The 20,206-nt window shown below is 49.7% G+C and overlaps 1 protein-coding gene across 5 annotated transcripts in view; it reads right to left on the reverse strand.

The window, feature by feature from the left end:
• Nucleotides 1-20,206, reverse strand: part of NFATC2 (nuclear factor of activated T cells 2) — a 137,545-nt gene that overhangs the window by 44,011 nt on the left and 73,328 nt on the right. For all 5 annotated transcript variants that reach the window (XR_003612581.2, XM_028125194.2, XM_028125191.2 and 2 more), the window contains exons 6-7: nt 16,614-16,754; nt 209-264 (exon numbers count right to left, since the gene is read on the reverse strand). Coding sequence is in view for 4 of the 5 variants with exons in the window: in XM_028125194.2 (XP_027980995.1) it covers nt 209-264; nt 16,614-16,754 (197 nt within the window). In the remaining variant the exon portion in view is untranslated. The remainder of the gene's footprint in view (nt 1-208; nt 265-16,613; nt 16,755-20,206) is intronic.

A 20,206-nucleotide genomic window follows, 5' to 3' on the forward strand; every position in this document is an offset into this window, starting at 1 on the left:
AAGTCTATCACAATGCCACAGTTACAAATCAGAGGGCCTGGTGCCCAATAAATGTTCAATTGATGTGTCCACTCAATACCTACTGAGTGCCTGTTAGCTCCAAAGCTCTGGGACTTGGACGAAGGAGGAAAAAAGCAAGGAAAGAGAGCACGAGGGAGGCGGGAGGGGGACATGACAGGGCGCTCAGTCGTCCCGTCCAGGTGCTTACAGGCTGGCTCTTGTCTTTATCCACCGTAGCTTCCATCTCCCAAATTTGCTGCCCATCTGGAAAAATTAAAAAAGGACACACTTTGAAGGAACTATTAGAAACCAAAGATTTAAGACCAAAACTCACCAACTTACATTTATCTTAGTTTATGCATCCTATCATTTCAGCAAGGTGTATACGTGTGTTTGTGTTATGTGTGTCTATTTGAACAGACGTGTATTTTTATTTATATTTGTGTATATTTCTTTTTCCAATGGGAATGTATATCAACAATAGAATCCTGGGCACCAGGAGGTAACAAGGAAAAGGAAAAGAACAGAAATTGCCCATCATCCCACGGCTATTACGTTTGAATGTCTCTTGTAACTTTCTTTAAAAAAAGAGAGACCGTTATACATGACACTTCACTATATGCTTTGTTCAACCAAAGACTATTTCCAAGGTGTCCTGCACATGCCAAGAAGGTCACAGGGGCCCTATTACAGATCACTGGCTGCCCCCGACATGGCTTCTTGATTGTCTGAGAACACAAGTGGCTCACATATTCCACCCTAAGAGCCTGAAACAATGTCCTACCTCTTGAGCCCTTGGAGAGGGGGGACACGTAGGAACCCACCCCCCACCTTCCAGTCAACGGTCTGGATTTCACATGACTCATTACAAGAATCGATGAGAGGTTTTGCTCAGAAGTGAACTCTCCTTCCTTGGAGAAGTGCACTAGTTCCTCAGTTTGGGGCCAACGAGTCAAATGAAACTCTGCATTTGCAAATAACAGATTTCTTTTTCTGACCATCTACATTGGCCATTGGGCCGTTTTCGGCTGAAACAAATCATTTCCACAAGTGTTTCCAGGGTGCTTTGTGGAAGGCTGGCTCTGAAGAATATTAAATGGGTTTATGAGGGCAAGAAACAAATTCTAAAGCTAATAAGCATTTGGAAAACGCTGAATCAATGTCAAATAGGTTTCTTTACGGCAGGACCTCTCAGAGCCTTTAATCTGCTCACAGGCAGGGTAACTCTCCAAGGTGGGCTGGGGTAAGCACCATGTCCCAACATTTGGCCACAGAACCCCTCTCCCCTGCTTTAAAGCACAACTATTAACATCTTCGGTGATAGGTTAGATATGAATCTATAGGCTTGGCTCTTAAGGTTCACACAAAGAAATCTGGTTTCCAAGCATTATTTGAACTTCCTAGTACAGAACATATTTCCCCAAATAATAATTAATAAAGTCCTGTGATTGCTACCAAAGTTGATGCGGTATAGATGATCCTAACAACACATAGGCAATGAGCTAGCTGGAGCCCTGAGTAATGAGTATGTCTGCAAGTCGTGGCCTTAGAGTTCTATTAGACTCCGGAAATGATTAAGGGAGACATGGGTTTCTGTCAAAAGGGAAGAGGGAAAATGTGGTCAAGGTACCAACTCTCACCATGATGGAAGGGACCGAGTTCAAGTCACCACTATCTCCCCAACACCCAACACTGTGTCATCAAGACACAGTACTTTCCACGTGAAAGGCCCTGGACAGAACCAGTCAGAGAAAATTCTCACCCCTTTATCAAAGACAGGTCAAAAGTCATCCACCAGAGACACACGTCTGTCTTTCGGGTGGTGGTTACAAGCGAGGCGTGGGTCCATGTCAAGGAGGGCATTCTTATTCACTAACTGCAGTGCAAGCTCTAAGTCAGAAGATCAAGTAATAAATGAATGGAGGAAACAGACGATAAACAATAACGTGTTGATATCTGGTGTACCACCTCCTCCCAGGCTCTCATTGGCTCAACTGAGTTCTGTCACCAATAAATATCTGGGTCCCTTCCTAGTTCAGCTCATTTCCCCACAGGACTCTGACCCACTCTGAAAAGAAAGGATCATTTTCAGGAGTCTCATAATTGGGAGGAAAGAGAGAAAGAAGCATCTGGAAAAGGGATCAGGACGTACCAAGCTGGGGCCATAGAGTCTCCATCCCCAGCTCTCTTCCCAACTCATGCCAGGAGTGAGAGGCGAAGCACAAAATGGCAGTTGATGAAAGGCACGCCCCCAGGAAGAGGATTCTCACGGAGTCTCTTCTCCTGGTCCAGGAACCCAAGAGAAATGAGAGGGAGCCCTTCTCCTTCACTTTCACCTTTTGTCCATCTCTGGTGGGTGTACATAAGTAAAACTCCACCCACTAAGAGCCACAGAATTCCAGTGCACAGGTGCTTGGGACTACCCTTAGGAATTAGCCAGCCCAACACCATCAGATGGGGAAACTGAGGCCCAGAGAAGGAACAGGTTTTGTCCAAAGGCAGGAAGAGGAGTCACGAAATCACAGTCCTTAAACAACAATTGGCACACTCCAATAATGAAAGAGATGCTTTTGAGGAGAAAAGCTCAAGGTCATTAAGCAGAGACAGGGTGACCAGCTTCCTGGGAGGCCAAGGAAAAGTCCTACGCAGGTGAGATCTTTGCAGGGTCATATCCACCACAAAGGTTCGTCCCTGTTCCCCCTGTGCCTCCAGATAGCATCTAAGCAAGCACAGCTGGCCTGAAGGTCCCACACGACCTGTTCCAGCCTCCACAGGCCCATTGTCACAACCCTGCCCCCAGGAGGAATGACAGCTCTTGCTTCTGAGCACGGTCTGTATGCAAAGCACCACTCAAAACACCTGGCAGGTCTGGACAGGTCTAATCCATATAACAAGCTTATGCCACAGGTCCGATCATCCCCCACCCCACTGGATAGGTGAGGACACTCAGGCCCTGGCCCCGGGATGCACAGCTATGGGAGGGGAAGGCAGATCTGAGCCCAGGCAGCCGAGCCTAGAACCAGGGCTCCTGGTTCATGGTCACATGGTTTCAGATCCCTGTGTTCCTCCTCCGCCAAGTGAATGAAGGACACGGGGCAGGCGCTCTGGGCAGCTCATCCTTCGAGACTGAGCTGCAGTCTCTCCCGGGGAAGCCAAGCCCCAGTGCCCATGGCGTCCACAGCACCCCGGGCAACCCCACCACCACTGCTCTCTCCGTGCAAGCATGTGTTTGCCTCCCCCACTGCCCTCAAAGGCCATGTATCCCTTATTCCATACCCTAGTGCTCAGCCATCGGTCAGCACGATCGGAATTAAGATCCTTGCAATAAAGGATAGTCATGATCTAAGTATTTGCTGGGGCAGAATGCTTCTTCAGGGAAGGCAGAGAGGTCCATCAACAGACAAATGGATCAACAGAAGGTGGTCTACTCATACATACAGTGACACAGCGTCACAGCGAATTCTGACACGCGCCACAACACAGATCGACCTTGAACACATGATGCTGAGTGAAACAGGCCCAACCCAGGACAGTATTACATAATCCCACCTACAGGAGGTACATAGAATAGGCAAATTCAGACACAGAAAGAACGCAGGTTACCAGAGGCCGTGGGGGAGGATGGGGGGGGGGGTGTTACTATTTAATGGGGACACAGCTTCTGTTTTGGACAAATGAGAATGTCCTGAAAATGGATAGTGGTAACAATGGTGGTACGATACTGTGAGAGATTTAATGCCACTGAAGGGTTCACTTACAAACAGTTACAATGATCAATATTGTAACATGCATATTTTACCACAATTTTTTTTTTTTTTTAAAGCCATTGGCCTCACCCTAGAGACCAGGCCTGTTTTGTGGCCTGTAGGGTGGGGTGGCTTTTTTGGAGGTTTTTTTCATCAGCTGCTGCCGTTTCAAGATGAGATTTCACCTAAAAATGCAGATTTTGCTCTTGGAAAAAAAAAACCAATTCAGACGATCTGACCATTCTGGGCACCCACACAAGACCCTGGCCTCTTCAGACAGTGCCGTGATCCCCACTTCAACCACAGCACCGCCTCCCCAGCCCCCACATCTCTCCTTTACTTCCCATACCCGGCCCCGGGGCGGGGGGGGGGGGGGGGGGCGGGGAGCCTCTGAGAGAGGAAAGCACCACGTCGCACAACATAGGGAGGAAGATGGTCAGGTTTCTGCGGATCCCCCTCCGCTGGAATGTAGCTGAGATTTTCCCCAGGACTGCACAACATTTTGGCCAGAAAACACCACCACCCAATATTCTCTTGGTTGGCAGCTTCTCAGCAGAGGGATGTCCCTATAACGGCCACTCACTTAAAAACTCTCCCTCCTTCCTGCCCCCTTCCTCTGGGCTCCAGGCAGAGCAAACAGGACCCGCCAAGCAGGACTTCCCCAAAGTCCTCTTCAGCAAGACGGCCCGCGGGCGGCCTCACCCCTGGCCTCGGGGGACCTCCATACCGCCCGGCTCCTAGAGTTCTGTGGACAGCAGATCAAGGAAGAAAAAAGCCCATGGGGTCTAGGGGGCACTGCCTGCTCACTCCAGGGTCTGTGGGGCCTTCAGCTACGTGACTACTGTAACCCGAGCCGTCTTGGGCACGTTCTGTGGCCAGAACAGACTTCCCCTCTGTGGCACCACAGTGCTGTCCGTTTCATTCCTGCAAACCCCGAACTCCAGAGTAGACCCAGCTTGGAATCCCTGCATTTTTAGTGAAATCTCATTTTGAAATGGCAGCACTTAATGAAAAAAAACCTCTAGGCCACCCTACAGGCCACAGGCCCTATTCGCTGTGTATGCTCAGATAAGGCACTTTACCTCTCTCAGCCTCTTATCCAAAACACGGGAACAATCACAGGACCTATATACCCCATAGGTTCGTTCCCAGACAGACACACGGTACAGGATAAATGTGTGGCAGATGTTGGTGAGCATAATTATTATGGCTCATGGCAACATATTATTTCAATATTGTCTTATCATTTTTTGCATATATTCCACAATGTGTCATTATTGAGAAAACCACAAGCATATTCTAATCAGAAAATAATACACATTCTCTGATTATAATTATAAATTATACATACTCTGCCCTGCAGGCATGAGCAGAAGGAATTCACAAAGGGACGACATCTAAGAGGCAGGTGGACACGGTGCCCGACTGCTTTCCTTTCAAATGGGTCTTTTCACCATTACCTCAACTTTTAAAAAGACAGCGAGCTCACAGGAATGAAAAATCAAAACCTAAATCATGGGGCGCCTGGGTGGCTCAGTCGGTTAAGCGTCTGACTCTTGGTTTCGGCTCAGGTCTTGATCTCCAGGTTGTGAGATCGAGCCCCGCATCGGGCTCTGCGCAGAGCAGGGAGTCTGCTTAAGATTCTCTCTCTCCCTCTGCCCCCTCCCCGCTGTGTGTACATGCTCTCTCTCTAAAATAAATAAATAAATCTTTTTTTAAGAAACCAAAAACCTAAAGCATGAGCCAAACCCAGGGGCCTACCTTCTTCCTTTTGTCTTTAAGCCCAGAGGGCAGCTTTAAGAGTCTAGCCTTGTTGTGCATCTCAAGTGGAGGCTGCCCTGAGTTCCCAACAACAGGAACTGAAAGCTGACACTGCCGTCCCCAATTTTAGGTAAAATGTGGAAGGCACACTCCAGGGAACCGGTCTTTATGGGAACTGTGTGGTTTACAAAATACCTCAAGACCATTTCCTTGGGCTGGTCTTCCCTCCCCCCACCCTGCCTGCCGCAGCACACAGTCCTGGGGTTTCACCAAGAGAACACGCTGATCCCATCCTCTGAACTGAGCTTCCAGGAGGCAGAGGAACTCACCATAAATGCTGGCAGGACTCTCTGCCTGAACTCCCTCCCTCTGGGTTCAAGCTCAATCATTGCTCTTTACTTGCTGTGTGGCCTGTGAGTGGTAGCTTAACCTCTCTGTGCCTTAGTGTCCTCATAAGCAAAAGGGTTGAGTTCATTCACTGACTTCAAAGACTTGGCAAAAATTCAAGTAGATTATATGCAAAATGCTTAGCAAAATGCTCAGCCCATAGTGAGTACTGCTATTAATATTTGAGAATTTGGTGTCCCATGGGTCTGACTCTGGCGAGGAAGAACTGGCGGGTCATCTTGACCCAAGTGTTCTGGTGGGTGTCCCAGGTCCTTGTTTCATTGCATTGCATTACATCTCTCATTGTGAATAGATAAAATGGCCATAGAAAGTATTCACTGATAGGGGGCTACGGTAATGATGGGCCCTCCATCTCCGGTACGGAAAATCAGATTAGGTCTAGGGAACACTGGCAGCACTTAGAATGAGCATGATCTTATTCTCAGCCCTGGAAACGTATCCCTGTTATATTAAAAAGCAGGAACTGGTAAGTACTACAGCCCAGTGTGTGTGGCACAAACTCAGCAAACACATGTCCCACACTGCCCACGTGGTTACACCCCTGTGGCTGGGCGGGACGGACCAGCCCAGACATCCACATCTCCTATAACGCCATCCAAGAAACTGGGTAGAAGTACACTGCCTGCATTTTTTTCAAAGATTTATTTTATTTATTTTAGAGAGAGAGAGTGCAGGGTGTAGGGGCAGAGGGAGAAGGAGAGAGAATCTCAAGCAGACTCTGGGCTGAGTGCGGAGCCCAACTCGGGGCTCGATCTCACAGCCCTGAGATCACAACCTGAGCTGAAACGAAGAGTTGGACACTTAACTGATTGCACCACCCAGGAGAGCTCCACATTGCATGCATTTTTTAGTGTTTTTTAAGATAAAGCTTTTCTCTTGAGGAAAAAGTACATTGCAACTGCCTGTTGATCTGCTTGTCTCCCAGGGGCCCTCTGGGGCCATGGTCTCAGATGGAAGCCAGGCATGGACCAGCAACACTGACCAAGCTCCTACTGCACAGAAGGCCCTGTGCTTGTTGCTGGGACCATGGTACGAGCCACACATGCCATCCTGCTCTGGACAGGCCCACCAGAGCTCCCAAGTGAGGACCCAAGGTTCTTCACCTCTCCTGGGACGGGGACTTCCTCAGTTTCCCTCCAGCCACACTGGCCTTCTCGATCTCCCCCCAACAACCACACTTGCTCTTCTGCAGACCTTATTCAGACCAGCGCCTTCCCAGCCTTCTGGCCCAATTAGGGGAGGTCCCCCTTGACCTGTCCCCCTCCCCTTCCATCCTCTGACTTCATTTTCTCAGCCTACTGGTTTTCTGTCTCCTGCCCCTGCTAGGCCGTGGACTTCCGGAAGGCAGCACCATGCACCCGTCTTATTCTCTGCTTCATCCCAGCACTACCATGTCCGGCGCGTAACAAGCACTCAGTAAACACCAGTGGACTAAATGAACAAAGTGACCTCAGGATTTCCCAGGGCTTGGCCCACAGCCAGACCACTGGCCTCACCAGCAAAAAGACCCCACAAGGAGAGATTGCCGAACCCTTTGTGAAGAATCCTTTTTGGAAACTGAGTGATGGGGAAGGCACCTGGAAGAATGGTGCAGACATTGACTCACGTGCAATGCAAGCAACCGAGCCGAGTTGTCTGCAACCCACCTCCCGACCCAGGCCCCAGGTCCGGGACTCTGGGAAAACCTGCCCAGAACAGAAGAGGCCCAAGATGACCAAGTCTGCTTCTACTGCTCTGGGCTGAGATGAAATGAAGGACTTCAGTCCCTTGAGCAGATGTTTGGGCAAACTTCCCCCGTCCTAAATTAAAAGGGACTGGCAGCCAGCATGGAAAGGGCCCTTCCAAGTCTTACTCAGAGGGGAAGAGAAAAGAGCCAGGTTCTTTGGGCAAAGGGGCTGGGTCTAGAGAAGACTTAGCAAGACTTTGCAAGAACAAAAAAGCACGGGGTGGGGGCTGTGCATGGTTCAACGAACATTCTAGCCTTGGTGGTGGCTTGGCCCCGTGGCCCCTACCCTGCTGTTGTTTTATTGTCCACTTTGGGAACAGCTCTTGAAGCCAAAGCATCAGGAAGCAGGAGGGCTGGCATCAGGTCTGGGCTGAGGTCTTAGCAGTCAGCCTGGATGAGCCACGGGCTCCTGTCAGCACTTGAAGGAGAAATAAGGGAGCTTTCAGAAGGAGGAGAGCGAATCCGTCCTCACGTGGGTCGTGAGCACACCCCTGGGCTCCAGGCAAACAGGGAGGAAATCAAAGTGTCAGTTTGTGTTAGGAAATCATGTGTGATGCTTCCCAGTCCTGGCCCTGCTTTTAAAATTAGCTAAATGAAGATGGCTGAAGTCCTTCTAGTCTGCCCTTTACGACTGCTAACTAGCAGAAAAATGCATACTCCCTGGGTGTGGGGGCTTAATGAGCCGAGCAGATGGGGGCGGCGGGGGGCGGGGGCGGGCAGGAGGGTTCCAGAGCTGAGGATTTCACCCACTGCAATGGTACAACTGCCCAAATGTGCTTGCTGGGCGGTGAAGAGGAAATGTCTTGATTCCCAACACCCCACTTCTCTCCCGATGCCCCACGACCTCCTCCATGGGCTCAGCCCCCTCACTTCCGTCCCCGACCTAGGCAACTGCAGTGGCGGCTCACCGCACCTTCCACTTGTCCCCCCGACCCGAGTCCATTCTTCATCCAGATTGTCAAAACAATCTCAACGATATAAAATTAGATCATGTCACTCCCCTGCTTAGGACAAGAGCTCCTAGTTGCTTTTGTAACAAAATCCAAACTCTTCTCTGTGCCTACAAACCCGGGCATGACCTGAGCCCCTCGCACCCCTGTCCCACCCCAGGGACCCCTCCAGCCTTGGTTGGTGCCATCCCCCCTCCCCCCCCCGCTCTCACGCTGCCCTGGCGGCCTGGGCCTGCTTTCATTTCCTCAAACACCCCAGGCTCATCCCCATGCTGGGACTGGGTGGTTATTTCTGCCTGAGACCCTCTTCCGACAGTCTGTGCAGCTCCCTCTTTTCTGCCTTTAGGCCTCTGTTCGAAGCCACCTCCTCAGGGAAGCCCTCCCTGATCCCACTCTCCAGGGTTGCCAGATTTAACAAATAAAAATACAGGATGTCTAGTTAAATTTGATTTTCAGAAATCAGTGACCTCCTTTTTTACTACAAGTATGTCCCAAATCCTGTGCCATTGCATGGGACACACGCATACTACAGACATAACGTTGTCTGAGATCTGAATTTCACTGAGCCTCCTATATTTTTCCACCTACCTCCAAGCCCTTTGTCTAGCTCCTCTGACCTGGTTTTACTCCCTTCAGAGCACTTTCTCTGTCTCAGAATAGCCTGCTCGTGAACAAGCTTGAGACTGTCCACCTGCTGAGAGCAGGGACCTCCGCTGTAATGGGTCCCCCGTGCCTGGCGCAGTACCTGCACCTAGTAGGTGTTCAGTAAATACCCAGGGAGCACTATGGAAGCCCTGGGGTTGAGCAAGCAGAGAGAGGCTGAAAGAGCATCACTGGGTTGTTTTCCACAGAGGCTGGGCTTCTGCCCATCTTTCACCCCCCTGCAGAGGCAACTCTTCTTAGTGATGAGCAGTCACCTACGGATGCCCCCCAGCCATTGCATCCAGCCCGTCACTCTGGGAACCGGGAAGTAGGGGTTTGGGACCCAGCCCTCCACCCACAAGCTCTACCACCTCGAGGAAGTCTGTCAACCTCACCACGTGAGTCAGCCTCCCCACCAGTAAGATGGGGGGCAGGGAGTGGCCGCCATCAGTCAAGCTCCCTCCAGCAACTTGGTGAGGCCATGAGCGGGTGTGGGATGGCTTGGGGGGTAAGAAGAGAAGCTAACCTGTGCCCGGAAGGACTCTTCTCTCAGACAAGAAACCAACATGGCCCTGTCTTCCTGGTTCCGTGTTCAGTAAACTGAGCTCCCAGGGGGCACATGGAAGGTCAGCTGACATCTTCTGAGCACCTACTATGTGCCTGACACTTTTAGATCCTTGCTCTCTTTTCATTGCTGAAATACCAGGAACCCCACTTCAGAGATGGGGAAACTGAGTCCCAAAGCACATAATATATATGGGGCCTATCCAGACTTCAAGCCAAGTCTGCTAGATGATCCCAAATCCAGCCTGCTCATACCTTAAATATATACAATTTTTATTTTTTAAAAAGAGTATGACATCAAAAATGTAGAAAAAATACAAAAGGGTGTTCATCAATAAAAGATATTATGACCTTCTTGTGGGTGTGTGTGGCGGCAGGGGTGGGGGACTTCAACCTGCTAATTGCAATCTACACAAAGGTCTGTTGGCACCAAGAACAATGTCTGATGGTGGAAACACCTGAACCCAAGGCAACTACAAAACTCATCTCTCTGTGTCCTCTTTTAAAGGCTCCCAAACACAATGAACTGTAGGATTTTTTCGCCCAAAAGCCTGCCCTTACAAGCAAGGGATGGAAAATGAGACCATTTTCTCTATCTCCAGTGGGGTTTTGGGGCAGCGACCTGGACTCTGGCTTTGGAGGCGAGCTTTGCGTCCCAGCCAGCTGTGTGTAAGCGGTGGGCTTCAGCCCAGGGGGCCGAGGACACTGTGGACGTGAGTCACCGAGGGCAAAGGTCTGCAGGGCCTTAGTCATGCCCCAGCCCAGCCTGGAAGTCTGACCTTTCCCAAAGGGGAGCCCAGTCTAGAGAGACTCCCACACCAGGTCTATTGTTTGAGAAAACGCCACACGGGGCAAAACCAAACCCGCAGAGGAAAAACAGGTGGCAGGAGCAGATGCCTTCTTTCAGGTGGTTCCAAGGTTTCTAGGATACTAATTCATGGAAAGATACTTAATTTAGCAAAAAAAAAAAAAAAAAAAAAAAAAAAAAAAAATTATTTTAAGCATGTGCACTTATATTTATTAAACAAAGCTCAAAATACAACCTTTGGGAACCTCCAAGTAATAAAATGACTCATATTAGGATATGATGACTCAGTGGGAAAGAGGGAATTCCACCACCCACGCCTCCTTTCTAAAAAATCAATTTGCCCTCTCAACAGGTGATGGGAGCCTCTGCCATCAGACTGTTCCAAGAAAATCGTCCAGCAAAACAAAACACAAATTCTCTTCCAACAATTTAAGTTTCAAAGCTGAGTAATCCGAGGCAGGCAGGTTTCCAACCTACACCCCCGCAGGACACCGAGAGCCAGGGAGCTACTTGGCTGGGGCCGGGGGCCTGAATTAAGAAAGATTTACCAGCTGAAAAATTCCAAAACCCTGTGTCATGTGGAGGAACCTTCCAAAACATTGGATCCCACCCAGAAGCGGCGAGTCGCTCAGAGCCATGGCAACCCTGTTTCCGCTGCCACATCACTTTTATTTTTGTGTCCTTAGATTTTTTCCTGTTTTGCAATGTTTTGCTGGGACCCCCAACTCCGCCTGAGGCCTGGGTGGCCGGGGGCCAGGGTTACCAGCTGAAGTCAGGAACAGCCTGGACTTCTCCGCCTGAACTTTGCCTGGAAGGTTACACATTTTTAAAATTTCAGAGAATATATGAAGGCTTTTAGGCAATTACTGAGGATGGTAAATAGGAAAGACCCTGATCATCCTGTTTGGTTTCTCTTTGTCTTCCTGGACGTGACTAGAGAGCTTCCTTGGGAGGCCGGGGGTGTTGATGATAAACACCGCTTGGGTTTCCAGCTCTGTCATCAGCTACGGGCTGACCTGGGGCCTGTGGCTTGACCTGTACGTGCCTCAGTTACCCCAACTGTAAATGGGGACCATGTCACCTGCCTCTTGGGGCCAATGTGACAATTAAAGGAGAAGACACCCATTCAACAGTATGAGTGAACACCCACTAGGTGCCAGGGATTGTTGTAGATGCTGCGGATACAGCAGCAAACACCGAGTCCCCACCCTCAAGGAACTAAGAGTCTAGTGTGGGAGACCAGATAAGAAATGAATAAACCAACAGGCAAGATAATTTCAGCAGTGCGAGGTGCCACCGGGAAAACAGAACGGGACAATGAGACAGAACGTGACAGGGTTCTGGCGGGGAGAGGATGCTGAACAACTTCTGAGCAGATGGGCAAGGAGGGGCTTGTTGAGAAATTCACCTCTGCACTGAGCCTTGAAGACACAGGAGGATGCAGCCTCGTCAAGAAATGGTGGAAGGACATCCTAAGAGGGGACAGCAAAAGCAAAGGTCCTGAGGCAGAAACCAGCATGGGGTGCTTGAGGACAGAGTGAAGACAGGTGTACCTACAGCCAAGTGAGCGAGGGGACAGTCCAAAATGCTGAATTCAGAGGGATGGGCAAGGGCCAGATCATACAGTCTCCTGGAAGTCATGAAAATAATTAAAAATAGTAATAAAAATAACATAATAGTCATTATTATTACTGCTGCTATAAATAAGACGCCATTTTCCAAAATACCAAGCTTTTCTAACTTAAGAAGCACCATGCTGCCCCTCTCCTACTGTTTTTCCATCGCTCTCCAATTTGTCATCCCGCTGGAGTGGAAGCTGCCAATCCCATTTCAGCCGACAGCTATAAAAAGAACGTTGGAGCTGGTGGTGCCGATGACCCAACATGGGGGCTAAGATTAGCCCAGGAGGCTGTCACCTTGCCTTAATGTGAGAAACAGCTGGGGTTCCCCTTCCTTGGAAAACTTCAGCCCGTTCCACTCCGCCCCGCCCCGCCGCCCTCGCCAGCCCAGCTATCCATGGAGATGGGAACGGGGATGCGTTTTGGAAAAACGAAGTTGAGCAACAGGGATTCCCCCTGCAGAAGGCAGTCCCGGGCAGGGAGGCGAGTGCTTGGGGTCAAAAGAGCAAGACCAGCTCCCCGCAAATGCAAGACGAGCCCCCCGCCTGTCGGGGCCCCGAGGAGCCAGACACCCCGTGAGGGAAGCCCACCACTTCTCTGGGGGTGAGGCGCATCTCTGTGACCCCTGCTTTTCTACTGGCATCAATCCAGAAGCCCCGTTTGCCCAGGATTCCTTAAGCTAGGCACAAAACGGCTCTGAACAGGTCCTCTCGAACCCGGTGACCCCACCACAAAATCCAAGGGTCTATTTCACCACAAAATAGCTCACGTCAGTGGCTCAAAGCAGCTGAAGGGTCTTCGGTCAAATTAACCTGGTTCTGAGCTTCCTCAGAACAGAAGAGCTCACGGCCAAGGGTGCAGACTCTTGAGCCAGGCAGGCTGCCTGGGGTCGAACCCAGCACCACCATTGACCAGCTGTGTGATCTTCACTAAGTTACTTAACCTCTCTGTGCTCGGTCTCTCATGAGGAAAGTCAGGAGAAGAGAAGCTCTCTGGTAGGATTGTCATGAGGAATCAGATTAGTTAATACACATCAAGCGCTTAGAACAAGGCCTGACACATAGTTCATTATTATTACTTATTGTTTTTCAATGTCCCCCTGGTTCCATGAGATAAAATTTTGCTCATCTTTGTTCTTCCACAGCCTAAAAATAATAACAGTAAAAACTAATGTTTCGTATGTCAGAGGGGGAGACGAACCATGAGAGATGATGGACTCTGAAAAACAAACTGAGGGTTCTAGAGGGGAGGGGGGTAGGGGGATGGGTTAGCCTGGTGATGGGTATTGAGGAGGGCACGTTCTGCATGGAGCACTGGGTGTTATGAACAAACAATGAATCATGGAACACTGCACCAAAAACTAATGATGTAATATATGGTGATTAACATAACAATAAAAAATTAAAAAAAAAAGAAAAAAAAAAAAAACTAATGTTTCGTGAGCATCTACAATGTGCTAGGATCTAGGCAAAAAGACTCATCTGCACCCCCAACTCGTGTCATCTCCTCTTCTCTCAAGAGAAGCAAATCCCCTGTATTTTACAAAAGAGGAAACACTGGTTCAGAGAGGTGAAGTAACTTACCCAGGATGCCGAAGCTACTACATGCACGTCATGGATTTGCACCCAGGCCTTCTGAGCTCAGAGCCATGCTTGCAACCATCGAGTCAATGAGGCCGACGGCCAGAGCAATGAGAATTCTGACCATAAAGACGATAGCAGGGGCGCCTGGGTGGCTCAGTCGTTAAGCGTCTGCCTTCGCCTCAGGTCATGATCCCAGGGCCCTGGGATCGAGCCCCGCATCGGGCTCCCCGCTCAGCGGGAAGCCTGCTTCTCCCTCTCCCACTCCCCCTGCTTGTGTTCCCTCTCTCGCTGTGTCTCTGTCAAATAAATAAAATCTTTAAAAAAAAAAAAAAGACAATATCATACATTCAGTGAGCAGTCCCTGGGCCCTAAGTGCACACCGCCTATGTGTGCACTCCATTTAACTCGGGGGGGTGGGGGGCATTAGTACCTCATTTCACAGAGAGGGAAACTGAGGCCCAGGGAGGTTGGACACGAGGACAATGCTGGGCGTTACCCGTGGGTGAGCCCCCTCACTTCTCCATGCTCGGCTGGCTGCCTCCCACGGGCCCCGGCTTAGAGGAGACAGTCCCCATGGACAGGGACCATCAAAGAGCACAGACAGTCGCTATTATGATTCCTTAGTAATCCCTTAATTATTAATTAATTCCTTAATTACTCCTTCTTCCTTATTAATACACAACTTTTCCAAGTTGAAACAGACTCTGAGTTTTCCTCTACCTGGCACAGGGAAACCTCTCTGTCCTGACCTCGGCCCGCTTATCACAATGTGCCAGCCACATCGGTTTGCTCTCTGATTTACAAAAGCCTAGAAAATTCCTGCAGTAGAGAGTATTTTACACTGCTCCACCATCTGAAAAGTAAGCCTCCCCACAAGATGCTTAAAATTGTGCGTGCCTCCATGAAGCCACTACACCACAGGTAGGCCTTAACCCTAGGAAATAATACCAAATAGCATTAGTTAATGTATATTGAGCACTATATCCCAAGCATTTTATAAGTACTTAACATGTAGAAATTCTTAATCCTATGACCACCCAATGAGGTAGGACTGTCATCATCCTCGTCATACAGACAAGAAAACTACTGCCCAGAGAGGTTAAATAACCTGCCCATGGTCACACAGCTAGAAAACAGTGGAGCTGGGTTTTGGCTGAAGAGCATGAGCTCTTATCTAGCTGACAAAAGGGATGTAGAGAATGTTGACCACTGAGTTACTTATAATAGCACAAAGTTGGGAGCAGCCAAAGGTGTAAAAAAAAAAAAGTAATGGCTAACTAAAATACTAGACAAATATATGATAGAATGCAATGCATCCATGTAAATGTCTGCATGCCGAACCCCTCACTACACCACCACTGTCCCTCAAATCCACAGTGACTGACCACATACCCTTTAAACCACTCCCAAATTCACCCATCCACCTCCAGCCCCCACTGCCACAGCCTTCCTTCATGTCACGCCTGGTCACAGAGCCAGCCCACCCCAAGAGGAGGCGTTGTGTGAAGTGAGAAGAAACACCTCTTCCCCAAGACACCCTGCTTCCTCCTGCCAGCAGCTGTCTTATTAATACACAAATTGATGATGTACCCCATTTGAAAGGTAGTCCCTAGAGGAGGTGCCCTTGTGCAGTGCACAATCCTCACAACCGGACAACCTGCCTATTATAGTCTCCATATCATCCTAAGGACACTAAACAAACAAATATGAATATCCTCTTAGAATTAACTTACTGAAATCAGGTCCATTAGAGAAAAAAATTGGTCTAGCATCCATAACTATCCAATAATTACGTAACTTGAAATTTATCCTACTTTAGATCATTCTCTTTTTACCATGTCCTCATTGGCAAAAGATATTGACAGACAGTGTATGGAAGAAAGAATACACAGGGCCAATAAACAGAAGCATTAAACCGGTCATAGCAAAGGAGTGTGTAGTAAAGAGAAGTACCAATTCAGCAAGTATTTTTTAATTTTTAAAAAAAAATGGCACTTCTGGGATGAGGTGAAACCATTCCTGACATGGTATTGATGGAAGTTTCAATTTGTAGATTTCTGGAAGGTGATTAAAGCTCTCGAAATGACTATCCAAAATCCCACTTTAGGAATAAACCCTGAGTACACAACGACAGACACTCATGTATACAAGATTAATTAATCCTACAAGCATTAGAAGATTCATTGCAGCACAATTTGTCATAAAATTGTAAGTAGTTTATGTTTATCGGCCCATGAGAAACCCGGCGCTCTTACAATTACTCAACATGTGCTAACCTAGTTAGCCTTCTTGACAACACTGTGGGGCAAGAACCTTTGTTATCATCATTCTGTACATAAGGAAATGAAGACACAGAAGGGGAGGTAATGCCCCTAAGATCACAGAACAAGCAAGTGGCAAACCGGGCCTCTGCACCCGGGAGACCCAGGGCCAGAGCAAACTTACTTGCCGTGTTGAACGGCCTCCCTTTTGGATAATAGTAAAAAGTTGAAAAGTTTTGCCTATGTAAAAAAAAAAAAAATAGTTAAAAAAAAATAAAAAGAGTTTGGGGTGGGGGTCAACCTCATCATCCAACGAAACAACCCAGGACCAGCTAAGACACATCATGGTACACTCACCCACCATGAACTGTAGCGACATCAGTTGCTGGAGGTCTGGGAAGCTTCTCGTCGTGAGTAAAAAGAGCAGACTAGAAAGCCCTACCCAACAGAACTGATCCCCCCAATCAGTGCCGTTTGGAAGGAAAAAAGGTGGTGCTTTGGTACGGTGCTGGCAGACAATGAAAGAGCTCAAAAAGCCCCCTGACCTGTGGTCTTCTCAGTAAACACGACTTTGGACTCGGCCGTGAAGTTCTGTCCGGTGAGGATCATCTGCTGGCCCCCGTAAACCAGGCAGCTGTCGATGTCTTGTCTCTCCACCATGGGTAGCTCGTGGGCAGACCGCTGGGCTGAGGGCCAGAGAAAGAGAAGTCACTGGGATGGCAGGGAGAAGTCCGCTCAAAAGGGGCTTTCTGCTTTCACGGCAACCAGACACGCTCTGCCCCCACTCTGTCACCTGTGGTCATGGCAAACATGGAGCCATCGGCCCCGGCAACTGCGAACTCTGGAAATGCCACGTTCCTGCAAAAGTGCCCTAAGTCACTTGGGCTAGTTTGCTTCTAACAGCACGGTTCGTTCTCGTGAATCAAGGGATAGATGCCTGTTCTCTTTATAGGGAGGCAAAGCGAATGAGATTTGATCTTTATTTTAAAAAAGGGCAAATCAACTTTTGCATAAGAGTCCCTTTGCCAGAGAGTACTGTCTCCTCATGCACTGATGTCAACAAACACGTGAGGGATCATGCCTGCTAAACGCCAGGACCCAGCTCCTGCAGGGTTTAGACGTACTCGCTTGGGAATTCACTGGCAATCCTAAACTGGGTCTTCGAAGCAGCATGATGTTGTCCCATCACCTCTCTGACCTCATTTTCTAGGACACCCCCACCCCCACCCCACTGCCTCGACTGTGTTCCAGCCAATCTTCTAGAATGTTCTCAATGTCTCTCAAACACACCCCGCATACTCCTATCTTTGAGCGCTTGCACCTTCTAGTCCCCCTCTCTGGAAAGTTCTTCCTGATTACCTGTGTGGCTCCCCTCCTCACTTCCTGTAGGTTTCTCCTCTGCCACCCCCTTCTCCGAGAGGCTTCCTTACCCCATCCCTCCATCCTCCCGCCTTGAGGTTTAAAACAGCAGTCCCCGCCCTGTCTGTGTGTCTCTCTCTTCCTCTCCCCTTTATCCTTGAATTATTAGTTCACCTGTCTTCCAAATCTCTCCCCACTAGAATGTAAGCCCCAGGAAGGAGCTTTGTGTACTGCTGTAAGCCCAGGGCCGGGAACAGTGCCTCGGACCTAGTAGGGGGTACTCAGGATGGATGGACTGATGCAAGGATTGATGGATGGAGGTCGATGTGGATACACCTCAGTATATCTTAATACATTACATATACCCACCTATCGATCTCTACATATGCCTATATCCTCCCCTGTGTCTACGATAAATGAAAGATGGAGAAACAAGACAGTCCTATTATGCTAAGCGCTGAGCCACGATGATCTACTTGAATGCTCATAGCAACTTTTGGAGGAAGGATTAAAATTATTCACATTTGCCTAGGGAGAAAACTCAAGCTAAGAGAAGTCAGGTCACCCCTTGGCCAAGGGTGTGTGGTAGGACTTAGATTTGAATCCTCAGAAGCTGGTTTGTCCAGCTCCAGAGCCCCATCCCTTGGACATTCCAGCCAGCCACCGATTTTTCGGAAGGTCAGGCTACAGGAAAAGAGTGAAGACCCTCTCCAGCCACCTTTCCTAGGCAGGGTGAGGAACACGTCCCCGCCAGCGAGAGGGGCCCATCTGCTCAGGCCTCGCCTTAGCAGCGTGGGCCGCAGAGGCTGGTCCTCCCCTCGTGAGTCAGCCCCAGCTCCTGGCGTCCCTCCCAAGCCCCAGAACTGGGCCGAGGGCCAGCCCTTTCTGTGCCAGGGGCCCGAGGCCCTCCCCATCCGGGAGCTATGGCAGGCAGCGGCCGCACAAGGCCTGAGGCCCAAACCTAACCCTTCCCTCCCGGCCAGCCGGCACCTCCAGGTGGCCAAGCAACCCCCTCCATCTCTCCTGAAACCGGCTCCTTCAGGAGCAACCATGCCCTTGGCAACACTTCAGGAGTCCACCGTGGACCAGCCAGAGGCTCCCGGACACCTCACCTTGAAAGTGCAACCCAATGACTCACAATGATCCCCTGCTGGTTTCGCCCCATGCCCGGCTCAGCCCGGGGACCAGCTAGCCAGTGTTGTTCCAAAGGGCTGCCAGTTAAGAGTACATAGTAAAAAGGCCTCTCTGCAGAAGCTGCTAATTTCTCCCACATGGGTCGGGTTATTAATCCCTTCTTTCAATATAAGAGTTTTGTATGACTTCCTAATTGAGCTGCCACAAATGGAGATTTATTAGCAGTGAAAACAGCAGTTGCATTGCCTGGAAAAGCAGGTCCTGACTTTTAAGATCTGCCTTTGATGAGTCTAGGGGGCAGCTGGGGGCTTCTGGCCCCAGGAATGGGTGGGGAGGCGGCTGGAGCCATCCCTCCCATTTTGCAGGTGGAAAGCCTGAGTCATCACTGCTGGATGAGCCAGCCGTGGCCGTGACTCTCAGCACTGGGTGGGAGGCTGGCCCGGACGGCTGCTCTGTGAATCACCGTGCATTGCTGTGAACACAACGGGTTCCTTCCTGGAGCAGTTTCACTGTGTCTCCCTGCAAAGCCCCGAAGTTTCAAGCAAACACCTTTTTCTCCCTCAGCTGCAGTTGCATTTCCCACACCTTCTCCTTATCTGAAGGAAAACACTCTTTTTTAAGCAACAATTTAAGGAGAGAGAACGGGAGTCCAGCCCAGCTCCCTGTACTTTTGTCTCTTCTCCAGTCCCAAACATGAGGTGAAGGCTGGGAGCACCAGAATCACTGAGAGCTTGTCAGAAATGCAGAGCCTCGGGCCCCACCCCAGACCCACCGAACCCAAGTCTGCAGTGGAACAAGGCATCCACACGGTTGTTATGCACTAGCAAGTCTGAGAGGCACTCTTGGCCCTGAGGGCACATCAGAAGGAGCCAGGAAGTTTAGAAAATACTGACACCCAGGCCCTAATCCTAGAGCAGGGGTTCTCAGCCTGGGTGCGATTGCCATGGGGCCGGAGCAGCCTTTGATGCGGGGCCATCCTGTGCACGGTAGGATGTTCAGCAGCATCCCTGGCCTCCACCCACCCCTCCCCTGTGGACAACCAGAATTGCCTCTAGTCATAAAGCTGGGTGGCCCCTGGGGAGGAGGGGGCCAAAATCGTCCCTGGTTGAGAACCACTGTTCCAGAGGTTCCGACGTCAATGCTCTGAGGGGAGGATCCCAGCAGAGATTTAAAAAAAAAAAAACAAAAAAACCCTAATTCCAGTGCCCCCCCCCCCCCCCCGGTATGATCTGCCATACTATCAGTTGCAGGACGATGCAGAACCCAGGAGCCAAAGGAGAATTCCCAGTTTACTGCGGCTTGGGCTCTGTGGTCAGAAAGACCCAGTTTCGAGTCTTGCATCTGCCACCTCCCTGCTGTGTGACCCTGAGCAAGTCACTTCGCCTCTCTGGATCACAGATGCCTCCTTGGGAAAACCCTACCCGTTCCTGCCCTCGTGGGTCTGGTATGAGCAGTATGACAGAGCATACCACGTGTAAACACGGGTACGGGCAGTACACACGTGGTGAAATAGCAAATATCGATAATCTAGATATCCATCAATGCACGGATGGACGGACCTGTAGAGAAATACAATTCAGCCATGAGAAGGGACGAAGCACGATCCAGGCTACACCGTGGATGAACCTTGAACATGTGATGCTAG

This window comes from Eumetopias jubatus, unplaced genomic scaffold (genome assembly GCF_037043125.1).
Source record: "Eumetopias jubatus isolate StellerSeaLion01/CBP00866 unplaced genomic scaffold, mEumJub1_p1.0 scaffold_9, whole genome shotgun sequence".
Classification (NCBI taxonomy): domain Eukaryota; kingdom Metazoa; phylum Chordata; class Mammalia; order Carnivora; family Otariidae; genus Eumetopias; species Eumetopias jubatus.